The 15,442-nt window shown below is 35.9% G+C and overlaps 2 protein-coding genes across 7 annotated transcripts; one reads left to right on the top strand and one right to left on the bottom strand.

The window, feature by feature from the left end:
• Positions 1–231: 231 nt before the first annotated feature.
• Positions 232–5,909, top strand: LOC104887586 (hypothetical protein). Its single transcript, XM_010672247.4, has 3 exons — positions 232–681; positions 4,539–4,673; positions 5,304–5,909. Exons 1-3 carry the CDS (start codon positions 493–495, stop codon positions 5,769–5,771), a joined length of 792 nt encoding a protein of 263 aa, XP_010670549.1. The 5' UTR covers positions 232–492; the 3' UTR covers positions 5,772–5,909.
• Positions 5,910–6,610: 701 nt separating this feature from the next.
• Positions 6,611–14,771, bottom strand: LOC104887587 (probable choline kinase 2). Of its 6 annotated transcripts, none has more exons than XM_048638233.2 (10): positions 14,461–14,768; positions 11,562–11,683; positions 10,681–11,111; positions 9,820–9,941; positions 9,544–9,736; positions 9,300–9,417; positions 8,979–9,026; positions 8,430–8,530; positions 7,133–7,238; positions 6,611–6,940 (listed from the first exon to the last, which is right to left on the bottom strand). In XM_048638233.2, exons 3-9 carry the CDS (start codon positions 11,032–11,034, stop codon positions 7,143–7,145), a joined length of 1,032 nt encoding a protein of 343 aa, XP_048494190.1. In that variant the 5' UTR covers positions 11,035–11,111; positions 11,562–11,683; positions 14,461–14,768; the 3' UTR covers positions 6,611–6,940; positions 7,133–7,142. The 6 variants fall into 6 exon arrangements, with proteins under 6 accessions (XP_048494190.1, XP_048494191.1, XP_010670552.1 ...); XM_048638234.2 differs by lacking the exon at positions 14,461–14,768 and adding an exon at positions 11,909–12,618; XM_010672250.4 differs by lacking the exon at positions 11,562–11,683 and having other exon boundaries at positions 7,122–7,238; positions 14,461–14,771.
• Positions 14,772–15,442: the final 671 nt, after the last annotated feature.

Genomic DNA, 15,442 nt, shown 5'->3' with positions numbered 1-15,442 from the left:
ACTTAGTTTGTTCCTTTGTTTCTTTGTCATTATCAAAACTAGGGTTCAACATAGTCCTTAAAGTTATTATTTAACAAAAACTAACATAAAATATGTCATTTTACATTTAAAATGACATAATGAAAAAAACTTATTTTGAAAAAAAAATCCTTTAAAAAAAGTACTACAAAATGTTTGCTTTTGTAGACTTGAAGCTCAAATTGATCGTTACTTGAAGCTTTGTTAGGCAACCAGACAAGGCTGACTAGGTGGCTTATGCATCATCACAGATTAACACTCACTCAAAATCCAGCACCCAACAAAAACCCTTCTCACTGATCCTCAGAAAAAAAGCTCAGAAAATTCCCCAAAAACTCATAAATCATCTCTCATCAAAACCCACAAAAAAAAAAATAGAATTTTGATTAGAAGTAGAGTAATTTGCATATTACCCACATTTTTTTTCTCTATTCTCTAGCTTCTTCCAGCAAGGTGGGGAAGCAATAATCATCAATGGCGTGTGTTTCTAGGTCAGTAATATCAGTTGCAGCAAATAGTTGCAGCAGCAGCTCATTATTCTCATTCAAGACTAATAATTTTAGTAGGAAAATTGGGCGAATTGATGCTTCCAAATTCAAAATTCGAGCTTCTTCTAATGAAGCCGAGGATTGCAATGATGAAGAATGTGCCCCTGATAAAGAGGTTAATTTCTCTCACTCTTTTTTTTAAAAGTTTTTTTCACATTTTACGTTAAGTCTTGATATGGGTTTTAGTGGGTATTTGTTTAATTTGCGTTAAAGCTTGGATTTTTTTTGGTTATGGATGTGTTTTGGGATTGTAATATTGTTTTTAACTTTTGTGGGGTGAAAAGAGTTTTTGCAAAATAAAAGAAAGGTCATGTTATGGGGGATAACATAAATTTTTGTAGTTCATGATCATTGTGATTTTTGAATGTTTTTTTTTTTTGTGTTGATGACATTGTGTGGTTGTAAATTCGACAATAAATGTGGTATTGAGTCATGGATGTTATCAAATGGTTCATTTTTGTGGTTAATGTTCAATTCCATAGATGGTAGTAAAGAGAACTCCATAGAATAAGGGAGGTAATTATGATATTGATAGGATATCTTTTTTAAAGAGTTTCTCAGTTAGTAGCTGTTTATTGTGGCTGTTGTTGTATAAGAATTGTTGAGGAGTTGATCTTTGGAAGGTATTAGAGTTAAATTAGATGATGATTTTCGAAGTTCGGTTTGTTTGTTTTCTGTTTATGAAGTATTTTTAAGGATGCACCTTCAGAGTGGTGGCAATGCAAGAGTTGACACTTCCTAGGAATTGCGCTTTTCATAAGGTTTCTTTCCTGAGAATGGCTGAAAATTGTTTGATTTGCTGCATGAAATAAATTTTTTTCATTTGCCATACATGGGGCATTTTGTTGTGTATACAACAACTGATCTCGATTAGTGCCGCAAAATTGGCTGAGGAAAATTAATATAATACTTATGAGTTTTCCCTGTGATCTTAGTTTTAAGAGGCGCGAGGCGCACCGAGGCACTAACAAACCCAAGGCTAATTATGTTTAAATATAGCTGAATTTGGGAATTATATCTTACATTTTTGTGGTATAGAGTCTATATAAATGTTAAAAAGAAGATGAGGACCACTAACAAACCAAAGGCTAAATTCAAATAGTTTAAGAAATCGATTGATTCAAAAAATTCTGGGAAATTATTGATTCTTTTGGTAATTAAATATGTATTTCGTCTTAAGGTGCGATATCTAGTAATCTAATTTGAATTGAATTTGATATTCTATTTTATAGCAAATGATTAGAATGAATTATTCAAAAATTATTTTATTCGATTATATTGACAACTTCAAAAAACTGTAGAAATCGTTAACCTGAACGTCTTGAACGTAAAGACTAAGGACATACGATCTTCCTCATAAACTTTCTAAGAAGTTCATAGCTAATTGAATTCCCTTTTTTCGGAGAAAAGCTATGAGCACAACGAGCTTGAGCTTCAATATGATTTATTCAAGTCTGTATTGGTTACTGCTCTAGGACTGAAGTTGGTTTTATCCTAGGATGGGCTCAAAAGTGGCAAATTACAATTCACTCAAAAAGAAAACTGATTTATTCTCAGTAGCCACCTACCATTGGATAACAGAAATCGGTACATAGAACACGAGTTATGGCAATGTTCAACAAATATGCAAAATAGTGACTAGCATAAGAATAGTCACTTGTCATACAGAGTACTTTTTCCAACAAACTGAATGCGTTTTTCATGTTATTGATCTCATTAGGAGTTCTTGGATATGCAGTTGATTTTCTGCATCGACCTGCTTCCTGAATAAATAAGAGATGATAGTGCAATGTTTTGCTGTGTTAACTCTAATGATCAACTTTGACTGTATGCAATCATCATGATGCGTTAATACTACTTTTGGGATAATTGTCAATTATATTTGCCTTATTGACCTACATTTGTACATCTTTCCCCTCCTGCGTCCTGATTGTCCAGTAAGAACATCTCTGCACGATGAACTCAATTTTGTCTTTTAAACTGATGGTGTCTCTTATACTTTTCCCGTTTCTTTTTGAGTCACACTTCTCACCAAAAGCTCTCACATACAAGGGAGAAGTGTGTCACTTAAAAAGAAAAGGAGGAAGTACAATGTTAACGTTTCTTCTCACAAATGTTGCATTTTTGTGTTTATTGTTCAATTCCAGTTTGCTATTGAAAGGATGTCATGTTGGGTTTTTTTTGGAAAGAGTTCCCAGTTATTAGTTTTTATTGTGGCTGTTGTTGTAGAAAAATTATTGTAGAGTTGTCTTTGGAAGTTATTAGAGTTTAATTAGATGATGATGTCTGAAGTTCGTTTTGTTTGTTTCCTATTTATTAAATAGTTTTAAGGATGCAACCTTTAAAGTGGGGGGAATTTAAGAGTTCACACTTCCTAGGAATTGCACTTTTCATGAGGTTTTTTTCATTTCCTGGGAAGTGCCCAAAATTGTTTGATTTGCTACAGGAAGTCCAATTTTATATCTTATCATACACGGGCTCAAGTAAACAACTTGGTGTATTTTGTGAGTAGTGCTGTAGTAGTTTCAAGGAAGTTACTTATACGTTTTCATCAAGACAAAGGTTGGATGGAAAACTTGTTAGTTCTCTGGTGAACCGAGCATGTTCGGCAGAAAACTATTCTCCAAATTGGTGGACTATTAGAATTACATGTGAATCTTTTGCTTCCTGTATCTTTTAGTTATAACCAAATCATGGACGGAATCTAGTGAGAATTCCTTCATACTTGGATATATTTAAGTATTTAACCATGATTAATTATGGGTTTGGCCTGAACCGCTTGATGTGACTACAACTATTTGAACTTAGTTCTCTAATTCATGAGCATTTTGTTGCGCAACAAGTATGCAAAATACAACTGATTCCGATCTAGTGCCGCAAAATTGGCTGAGGAAACAAAAAAATAACAGTTTGAGACTTTGAGCTTTCCCTGTGATCTTAGTTTTAAAAGGTGCGAAACGCGCGGAGGCACACAGGGTCCACTAAGAAACCCATGGCTAGATTATGTTTAAATCTAGCTGAGTTTGTGAATTATGTTTTAATTTTTGTGTTATAGAGTCTATAAATGTTAAAAGACAGATGAAGACCACTAATAAACCAAAGGTTAAATTCAAATAGTTTACAAATCATTAACCTGAATGTAAAGACATACGACCTTCCTCACATAAACTTTCTATGAAGTTCACCACTAAGTTTGACCAGTTAGCTAATTGAATTCCATTCTTTTCGAGCTATGAGCGCGACGAGCTTGAGCTTTGATATAATTCATTCAAGTCTATTTGGTTACTGCTCTAGGACTTGAGCTGTTTATTCTAGGAAGGGTCAAAAGTGGGAAATTACAATTGAAACTCAAAAGAAAGCTGATTTATTCTCAGTGGTTAGCTACTATTGGATAACAGGAAACGGGACATATATGGCAACGTTCAAGAAATATGCGAAATAGTGACTAGCATAAGATCAGTTGTCATACCAGCCCCTGAAGTAAAATTAAGGTTTCCATATGAGTAGGGCTTGCCCTACAATGGTGCAAAATCAACAGGGAACTTCTTCCAACAAACTGGATGGGTTTTCATGTTATTGATCTCATTTGGAGTTCTTGGATGTATAGTTGATTTTCTACATCAACCTGCTTCCTAAATAAATAAGAGACGATAGTGTAATGTTTTGCTGTGTCAACTCTGATGATCAATTTTGACTGTAAGTAATCACCATGCTGCTTATACTACTTTTTGGATCATTGTCCATTAGCTTTGCCTTATTGAGCTAAAATTTGTACTTCTTTTCCCTGCATCCTGGTTGTTCAGTCGGAACATCTCTGCACAATGAACTCAATTTTGTCTTTCGAAGTGATGGTGTCTCCTATACAATGTTGAAGGATTCCCGTCTTTTTTGTCATTCTTGAGCTGAAACTTGGTGGAAATAAGCTGTCAGTATAGTGATAATTCATTTTCTTGGGTACTTTTTAAATAACAGGTGGGAAAGGTCAGTGTGGAATGGTTAGCTGGAGAAAAGACAAGGGTGGTGGGAACATTTCCACCACGGAAAAAGGGTTGGACAGGCTATATAGAGAAAGACACTGCTGGTCAAACAAATATATATTCAGTTGAGGTTAGTGGTTTTTTGCTACACCATGTCTTCTTTCTTGCTTGTAATTTAGTATCAGAAGTTACAGAAACTCCATAGTATTATGATCATTATATTCCATCTTCATCTTTAAGTTACAAATGATGCAGGAGACTTTCTTCTCTTAAGTACTTTTCTCATTTGTTCGGAGTGTTGCATTGCTTTTGAAAAAACTGTCCCTCAATGTTCTTCACACTTGGACTTGGCACAGAGATCCTGAATCGTAACATAACTAGAATAAAAAATTTGAAAGGGGAAAGTGAGTAAGAAAAGCAAGAGAAAGTATTTGATGCAGCAAAAGAAAGGATTCATGTAGTGGAGGGAGAGTATTCGTTTTTAACCAAATTATGGGAAAGCAGGAGGAGGAAAGTGTAGAGAGAATTTGTGGACAGAGGGAAAATTACTTGTTTATGAGCAATTGTTGAGATCAGGTTTTATAAGAACGCATGAGCTGCTTCTAGTATTTGTTCAAAAGGAAAATAGCAACCTATCTTACCTTAAAACTGCAACCTTATGGACCTTTTACTTAAAAATCTATTTCTATGAAGTTTACAAACTCATTTTCTGCATTATGCTTAGTGTGTCTACTGGCTAACTTTTATGAAAATTCTGCAGCCAACGGTATATGTGGCAGAAAGTGCTATCAGCTCAGGAACTGCGGGTTCTTCTTCAGATGGTGCAGAGAACACGTCAGCTATCGCCGCGTTTCTAGGACTGTTCTGTGTTGCAGGTGCCGCATCAATTCTACTGCAGGTTGGTAAAAATCCGCCCCAAATGCAGACAACTGTGTACTCTGGACCAGCACTAAGCTACTATTTGAACAAGTTCAAACCCGCTGAAATCATCCAAGCTTCCATATCTAACCAAAGTGAAACTTCCCCAGCCATTGAGTCTAGCCAAAGTGAAAATTCCCCAGCCACTGAGTCTAGCCAAGGTGAAAATTCCCCAGCCACTGACTCTAGCCAAAATGAAATTTTGTCAGCCACTGAGTCTCAAAACTCGACCCCTGAAGTTCCAGAAGTACCAGTAGAGTCCAGAGCTGAGCTAGAACCTTCTGTTCCTAATGCAGAGAACGCCTCCTAGATGAATCAGGTGTTGTTTTTCTTTTGTATAATTGTATAAGCCTGCAATTTTCTTACCCATGTAAAGCAACTGCTTGTACGGTTCATATGTATGACTGAATGAGAGAGATCTTTTATATAGCAGTACATAATTCCTCTACGATAAGGTATTAACTAGATTTGTATTTCTATCTTTTTTTTGTTTGCTCTTTTTGTTCTTTTTTCAAATAAAAAAAAAAACTTGGCATGATGCAGTTGGAATTTTGTAGAAGTTCTGACGTGCTTAGAACTTTTCCCTATCTTCTCTTCACACTCAATATTTTAGATGCTGGCATTTCAAGAACAGAACTACCAGAACAACTGACTTCGTCCGTTATTGAGCCCCATTTCATATTCGAACTGAAAAAAGTTGCAGGATAAGTGGGGACTCAAACTTAACCAGAAATACCCAACAGATTTACTTCTACGACAACCGTAATCAAGGACGAGAGAAAAAGAGGAGCTATTGTTGGAAAAGTAAGTTAAAGGTCACTATACGTCGTCAAAGTGTGTGATTGTGTGTTGCTAGCAGCTGCCAAGGACATCGTGAACGTACAAGAGGAGAGCAACGAGGAAAGATCCGGTGCTCTCTTTGAAATCTCCGCTCAAAGTGCTTACGCTAGAGTCAGTCATTCCCCCTTTTCCTATGAGGCTATGACGAGGTTGTTTCACAGTGGAGGAAGTCCATAAAGGAATACATGTTCACCAAAAAAAAAAACTTGTAATTCAGTTACCAATCGTGCCATTTATCACTAGTAGGCAGTAGGCACAATGGTAAGGTCGTCACCAATCAGATATTCAATTCATTAGCTAATTTAGGACTTTGAAAAAGGGTATCCATTCAAACTATGAAGCAGCAAGCTTTACCACATTAGCAAAAGATTTACAAAAATTACATAGCAGATTGTGGCAAAGTACTTTCATTCAGCCCTTAGACAGAGATATGTACTATTCAAAACCATTACAAGACTTGGGAGCTAGTTAAAATATAACATAGTTTTATTTATGTTCATCCAAGACAGGCTACGAAGTATGAACACCTTCAAAAGTATACTCAGCTTTATAGGCTTCAAGTACATTTTACCATCAGCACATTCCACGGACAACACAGTTTGCTTGATTTATCTTCTTTATACTACTCATGCCATCTCCCTGCAATGAGTCAAAAGTCAATGGAGTGAAATTCTCTGGAACATATCAAAATTAGCTGCTGAAGAAAATAATTTAGAGATTCATATCATCATATATCACAGATAGTAAATAAGCCTCTTTGTTTCTTCCTAAAATATAATGTAGAATAAATAATATCTTGCTAGTAATTTGAGCAGAGTACCATGCGCATACCAGCAGCAGGTCAAGTACCCAGTAACTTAGGCTTCGTCCGCCGATATTGCTGGAACCGTTGCCTTCCATACTCCACGTAGTCAAACTCGATGTCATTTACACGATCCTGGAGATCAGGGGTATAAAAAAGATACATATCGAATCAGTCGACAGAGAAATAATAATGTATGCACACACAAGGACAAAAGACCGAGATCGGTCACTATTGGGCCATTGTCAACTCAGTTGGAGAGAGTTTGGTTTTCCTGGAGAATTGGTTTTCTATTTTCTTTTGTTTGGTTTGTAAAAAGTGGAAAGTGATTTTCCCAATGATGGAAAACTGTTTTCTTCCCTATTCCTTAACTTCCTCTTTCTTTTATCCCAATCACCCTCTTCCAGCAGTTTCATTTTACCTTTCCTCTTAACTTTTCAAGTGAGCTACCGGACAAAGACAATTAAATTTTTGATTGCGCTTCATGGAAAGCTTTTCCGTCAAACCAAAAAAAGCCCAAGGGTATTACTACTCACTAATCACTTTGTCACAATAGCTCCAGGAGAAGGGGGCAACTGGCAAGGATAAGCTACTATAATATTAAAAAAAGAATAAAAAGGCTTCGACAACATTAGGCAATATTCATAATTCAAGTCTAAACGATTCCAGCAAAATGTAAGAGTAGATGTGTAAAGAGGGATAAAGTTGATCGATATATGAGCGAAGATTCTAGTGCAGCAGCAATGCAAAGCAAAAATGACTCCACAACTTGGAAAGAACCATTTTGCACACTTATGTTTCTTAGTCCTCCATATAGGGTAACATGGGTGACTCAGCGCTTTGTTAACAATATACTTTTTGAAAACAAGCGTACAGGATAGACCCGGAAGAGGAGATTGTACCAAAGGAGACCCATTTTACCAATCGTTTGGTTGGGTGTCCTTACTCGCCCCGGAGAAGCCATACCCTTAAGAAGCTTACCCAACTCATCGCTTAACTCCTAAGATAAGAAAGGAAGGTGTCTTCGATAGGACCCCTCAAGGTTAAGAGGTGGTCTCCACATAAACTGGTTTATCTTTCGAAAATGTGTAGGTACATATGATTATACATATCTTCCTAACTAAAAAAGAGGCAAGTGTCTGAACTTTGAAGTAAAACTAAAAGCATTAATGAGTTAAAATCGGTCAACATAGACATGGAGTATAAGGGGGTCATAATAACGTTTGGGAACTAATGTTTGAGAGGGATACATATTGCTCCTGTAAAAAGAACTTATCATAGTAACCCAATGACAAAATCAGAGTAAAAAGAAGGATGATAAAGTACCGATATTATTCCCCAAATTCCCCAGAACAAATGGGTTGCAAGAGTATACTTCTCAACCTCTTCAAGTAGCTGTTCCACTTCAGAATCTTTGGGTTGGCATCCTGCATAACCAACATGTACAAATAATCTCATGATGCTTGAATTAAAATGTCATCAACCCCATATTAGTGGACAAGTACTTTAAGGTTCTAACTTCTAAGTTCACTTCAGCTGTATTTGCATACTGGCCATATACAGATAAGTGATAACTCAACACTAGAAAGAAACAACGCTTAATAATTTCTAGCCCTTCAAATTTTCCATCCCTGAAGGACGTCCTGGACATAGAAAAAAGTAGAACTGGAAATGCCAAAAGAAATCAATAAGACTGAGGTACAATACTTTCTAAAAGCTAAGTAGTGAAGAAACACCCTGAAACTAACCACAGGGGAATCTGACATATGATGAACAAATATATCTACTATACAGTAGAAAGAATGAAAAAAAATAATTTCAGAGTCAAATAATATAATTGATCAAGAAGACAATTCAGGAATTAGAAATAAATACCTGATGAACTTAGATATATGCGCAGAAACCTTTGACGCTCTTCCAGACCTGCAGTCATTAAGATGACAATGCAGTGGTTGGTAATAATTGGAGAATGACAAAAATAAAATTTGAGATTTTACCGGGATACTCCACAAACAAATATGAAACTAATTTAGGGGATACATGAGTAACAATAAAGTATTACTGTATTAGTAACAGAAGTAATGGAGGGAAGAAATTAAATACAAAATCGAAACTGACGGAAATCAAGCCTTTGTAGCAGAAATCCAGCAGGTATAACATCACAGATAAAAGAATTCCAGCAGAGGTAGCACTCACCAGGGTATTTATTATAATCCAGAAGATGAGGTGTTTCTGAATGGTAGTCAGCAGCCATCTCGCAGAAGTGATTGGCTATATCAAATGCAACAGGATTGTAGCTAGAATATTCATAATCCTATAGCAGCAAGAAACATTAAGAATATAAGAGGATTCACATCAGAAGTAAAGGGTGTAGAAAAAATTAAAAATATGAGACAATAGACAATATTTGAAGATCACCACTTAGGACAAGCAAACTTACAATGATAGTTATTGACATTGTTTGTTCATCTATCATTATGTTACCATATTGCAGATCATTGTGGCAAAATCCTACAAGTTGATTGCTTGAAAGTTTCTTTTCCAGTTCAGAGATTTCATCCCCTAGAGCATTCAAGGAAAATTCATTAACATGGTCTGGGCGGGCGAGTCGTTGAGCTGTAATCAACCAATCTCTGGAAGTTGTAAGGAACAAACAATTTACAATGCTGAACCCGCAATGCAACATATTATCCAGCAAAATTAGACAATAGAGTACCGTAAACGATCCCAGAGTGTAATAGTTTTTGCTCCAGGCATGTCAAGGTAATGGAACTCCCTCAGTTTGGCAGCTATAAGAGCAGATATATCTGGATCACGTAGATCAGATGCTGATAGCGTCTGAAATTCCAAAATTAAGGGATAAAGAGGCACATCAAACCGCAAAAAAATATTCTTCTACGATGCAGCAAAGAAAACTCCCTACTACTGATTATTGGCAATATGGCATCATAAATAGGATTTAAAGCCATCGTCTTCTCAGGACAAAACTATTAACCCCTAAACCATTATGTATAGGTCGATGTGAAATTTCCCAGAACCAGTATTTTAATATAACTATATAAAGCTAGGCTGCTGATATATTTCCGAGAAAATAACTCCTAATAAACAGAGAGGGAACTCTATCTAGAGGTGTTTCTATTGCTAGCATCTCCGACAGACATCCCTTGAATATGGGGCAAAACAGACCCTGAGGAAACCCAAACTTCTATCTATGATTGTCCACCACGTACAAGTGGTTGACACATCTACTTGAATATTCTTATGAAACAACAATGCCAGCTTGTCAAATTCTTCCCCTCTATTCCATACATGCTCAAGCACAATAAGGGAACATGCAAGAAATTGTCGGGACACAAGATGGACATACACCAAATATAGGGCAGGGCTTAACTCATAATGGATCACCTTGCAGTTCCCAAAAATTTGTGTGAATTATCAAGAGCCAGATACAGTTCAAAATATTACTGCAGCTACCTTTCTACGGTGAACATTAAGCAACCCTTACAAACATGCAAGTGGAATTACTTTGGAAAAGACCGTTCAAGGGGGGTCATATAATAGTTAATCAGAATCTCACCCTTGCACGAATGAACTCTTCAATCCTCCCAGTTGAAAAACGCCCTAACAAACGAGGCCCCTGGCCATGCTTTGACATGCTCTCAAAAGTCCGAATCTCATCCTCCCTATTAAAGAAGACGCCCACACCGTCGCCATATATTCTTACTAAGACCTTCCGAGACATTTCTCCAGCCTTGGTTGGCCATTTAATTTGATAAACTTCATTGGTCATCGCACCCTTTAATCGGATCACTTGCAAAGCAGTTGAGTCGGTTACATCGCTCCACTTTGAAGCTATTGATTGAAGCATCTCCTTCGCCTCTGCTGGCAAAGGATTTTCTTGGTTGACTTTGGGAGTATCTGCGGCACCCATAATTTCAATTTGATGACTTTTCAGAAAATATTTCCCGGTATCAAGACAACAATTATAACCCAGCAGGACTTCTTTACCTGGCATTCAAAGTACAATCTCATTCAGGATACAGTAAAGCTAGAATACTAGATAATGAAGATGATCCTAGCAAATAACGAGAATATAGGAAGCTAGGCTGCACAGAGATGGATAAGGGTTTAGATTCGGGTACGGGGACAGAAAACGTACGGATTTCAAAATTTTAGGAATGGGTACGTGTACCCATACAGGATACGTATCGTATCAGGTGCGGGTACGGGTACTTGACCTAGAAGAAGCACCCGTGCTACATAGATAGTATATATATGTATATATAGATGCTGCTTTCTAGGGGGGGAAGTGCTTACCACAAAAAGGACAACATTTACTGAAAAAATTCTAAATTCTCAAATAAGTAACAGCAATTACTCATTTACTCCATAAAATAAGACAATAGCTCACTCTGCAGGTTAAGGGTATGGTAGGACAGAACCTATATACAGCCTTACCCTGTTCCTCCAGAAGCAAAAAATTTGATTATAACAGCCTTTTTTCTGGAAGATTGTGTTGACCATCCATACAACTTGAAAGCAGTTTCAATTTTCAATTCTCAATTTTCGTCGTGACAAAACTGTGGACTCCAACAAATAGTAAGAGATCTTTTTAGAGAAGGGAAATGGCATCATTGTTAGTACTATTACTAACAGCAAGTGCGTTTGCATTTAGAAAAGCTAGATAGCCGCGAAGCTTAAATATAGAGCATTCTGTCTTAAAATTTATAATAACCAGTTATTACTAATAAACAACACGCTCTATGTGTGACAAAAGAGGGACGGCAGATGAAGGACAATAAAACCTCTAATCGGTATAATTGTGGTAACTGCAGAGGCATCTTCTGTGAAAGTTATGTGCAATAGCTCCTTTTGGATGTGCCAAAGAGTAGTAAATCTCCCAAATTAGTAACACCTTCTCCAGCTAACTTGGACTTTGAGAAAAAGCTAGATATACAAGTGCAAAGCTAGGGAACCAATATGCTTCATAGAGAAAGAAAAGCAATATTTTTTTCTCAAGGTAAGCAGCATCTATTGTATAAGAGACTAATTGGATAGAAAAGGCCTACATCAGCATATAGCAATACCCAGATATACGGCACAAAGCCTTCTTTCCTAGCACTTCATTATGTTGGTAAGTAATTTGCAGCAGTATTTGTTTATGAGTTCTAATAGATGTAAAGGGTATGAACTTAGAACAAACAATTAAAACTCCCTCAAGTTATATAATCGAATTCAATACACATAACTATCTTAGACATCGGGCTGACAGTGTAGAAAGTAATGAAATAAAGAGAAAAAGAAAAAGAGAGGTGGAGGATAATAATGAAGAAAGTATGTCTACTCTCATTTCTGCTTTCTAATTCCATGAGTTTCATTTCCATTAGCAAATGTCTCTCAACATCAGCCAACATTTTCCATGACATACGCACGCAAAGTAATCATACACAAAACTCTTATTAAGTGTAAATGTGATCATGAACATTTGATGTTAATTAAGCCATTCTGGAACAGTCCTAGGTATGTGACAGCAGGTAGAATAGATACAATAACATATCTAGAAGCATCTCATACCATTAAAAAAAAGGGATAATTAGTCTGACATCACAGAACTTCCTAGAGGTCAGAGGAGAAAAGGAGCAAATTGAGGAGCTTTGTTCAGACTATTACAATTACAAGAAGAAAGAAATGTTGAGTATGGTCATAGCTTAAACATAACACCTCTATGGTCATAGCTCATAAGCAGGGTAAGTTGGTCCAAACTCCAAAGATTAAACCCCAACCAAGGTTTTGATAAAAAAATATGGCTATTTGGCAAAGTTTTAGAGAGCAAAAATATGGTCTCATAACTCTCATTAGCCTAGTGGGACATTTTTGTAACTCCTTTTGTGTGGGGTCCACTATTTTCCTATCCTTAGCTAACTCAAACTTAGACAACTAAATTTTAGCCAAATACAATTTTTATTATTGAAAAACATAGTGCCTTCTATTTTTTAACCTTGTTGTGCCCATTTACTAAAAGACAACATGCTCTATGTGTGTAAATTGACATAAAAAAGGGGATTAATAAGGACAATAGAGGTTGTGATAGGTACAGTTGTGGTAGCCCCTAAAGCATCTTTTGTGAGAACAATACTTCCTTAAAAAGTAGTAGCAGCACCCCCACATTCTACTTACCTTAAGAAAAAACACCTAAGTACCTAAAATTTTAGTTAACTAACTCATCAAGTATAAAATGACGAAAATAATATGCTTTCAAAAGGAAATTGAAGATTGGGGCTAGAAAAGAGAGAAAAAACATAAATTTTGGTTAATTACATTAGGTGATAGACATGTTACTTCCTCTATCCCGTTTTGATTTCTCCGTCAATAGAGGTAGACTAATCTCTTTCCGTTTTTGGTCGAGTGGAGTTCAAAAGTAGTGAGACCAAACATAATAGTGAGTGCATGGTGTCAAAACAAGGTCGCATCGTATTGTAGAGCTAAGCATCTAGCAATACCCAACAATAGTCCAAAATCATTAAAGTAGAGCTAAGCATCTCAGAATATCAAACCATACTATATATACCTTAAATTACAAACTAACTGTTCTGAAGTTAAAAAGAACACTCAACCATATAAATATAGAAAAGTAATACAGCTAGAAAACACCTATCATTGCATGGAAGACCTGTGGCACATGAAAATGACTAACATGTTCTTTTATCAAGATTCTCCCATTATTTTATGTAACTTCTACATCTAACAAAATTTTGATCCCAATACATCTCAAACAAGTGTGACATACTATCATACTTTTTCAAGTTAATATACCCATACATACATCTAAATCAATGTCAATTGTCTAAGTATTTCGGCAAAACAAACTAACTCCGCGTTATTTATTAAAACGGTTTAACTTTTACACTATTCACAATTCTTTGCTTCGACAACCTTCATTAGTGATTTACACACGTAAGGAAAAACATAGTCATTTAAAATATTATTAAATTATCCCAACATATATTTTAATACATCAACTTCATATAATTTTCCTATAGATCAAGAAAGACATTAAGATTCAAAGTACAACACTAGCAAGCATGCAAAACTATTGCAATCAAATAACTTACGGAGTATTAAACCCATATTAAAAAAAACAATAATTAATATAATATTCATACAAGAAAATCTCAAATCATCAAGAAAATGGTAATTAAACCCACATCAAAAAAATTCCCAATTGTCATTTTCCTATTTTCCCGTTAACCCAACAATCAAAAATCAAAACTACATACCTACAATTACATGCAAGGCAAAAGAAATTCATACGAAAAAGACAAAAAATAAAGACAAAAATGAAGAGAAAGATTCTAACCTGAAAACCCACAAAAATTAGAGTTGAGAAAAAGAAAAAAGGCTCCAAAAATTATGGAAGGATACTGCGGAAGAAGGCGAAGGAATTTAGGGACGAAAAAACGGAGGAGAGAGAAATGGGCGGGGAATCTAATAGGAAAAGTTGATTGTGTTGATTTTATGGGGGTCAGGGGGTGTTGGAATTTTATAAAACGACCCGAAGTTGAGGGAGGAGAGAGAAAATAAGGAAAACAGAGATTTATTTGATGGAACTTGATTATGGGTCGAGTTGGGTCGCGTTTAAAAAAATTTGTTCATTGATGAAGTCGGGTTGGACTAAAATTTCGTATTTAAAACCTGTTATTTCAGGTCAAAATGAACCGGTTTTACTGATCAAAAATAGACAAAAAAGTCATTTTTAACTTGCCTAAAGCCGGCGTAAAGTAAAAAAAAATTAGACCAGGCCGGGCCCGACAACAGACCAAAAAACTCTACCTAAAACCCGCCCAAAAAGCGAGTCGGGCCAAAAGGATCCAATCTAAATGGAACCAAAATAAAATGTGATGATATTGATACTTTGGTAGGGACATTTATAATATGTAGGAGAGAAAATGAAATTAGCGGCTATATGTGATGGTGGGTGAACTTGTCAATTTACGTTTGGGGAGGTTCTTAATGAGAAACAATTGAGGGAGTACGGAAGGGGGGCAAGGGATGTTGTTATTACGTGGATCCATCCTGTAATATTATTTTCATTTACATCAAATTTGTTTTCATATTGTTGCTACACATTGCAATCTCAATCTTGGAATAAGGACAATGATTATCTAGATACCCTCTAGTTGTTGATTATTTTATATAGGGATATTAAAGGTGATTATAAATTGGGGCCGGATTAAATTGGATTTTTTTTTACTATATATTGTATAGTTAAAAGTGTTAGGTTGGATCTCTTAACGCCAAATTGTTTGGTTGTTTGGGAAATACTTAATTCAACTCTACTG

The sequence above is a fragment of the Beta vulgaris genome, chromosome 2 (genome assembly GCF_026745355.1).
Source record: "Beta vulgaris subsp. vulgaris cultivar EL10 chromosome 2, EL10.2, whole genome shotgun sequence".
NCBI lineage: Eukaryota > Viridiplantae > Streptophyta > Magnoliopsida > Caryophyllales > Amaranthaceae > Beta > Beta vulgaris.
Note: the sequence above shows the minus strand (reverse complement) of the source record. Positions and strands in the feature narration are given on the sequence as shown.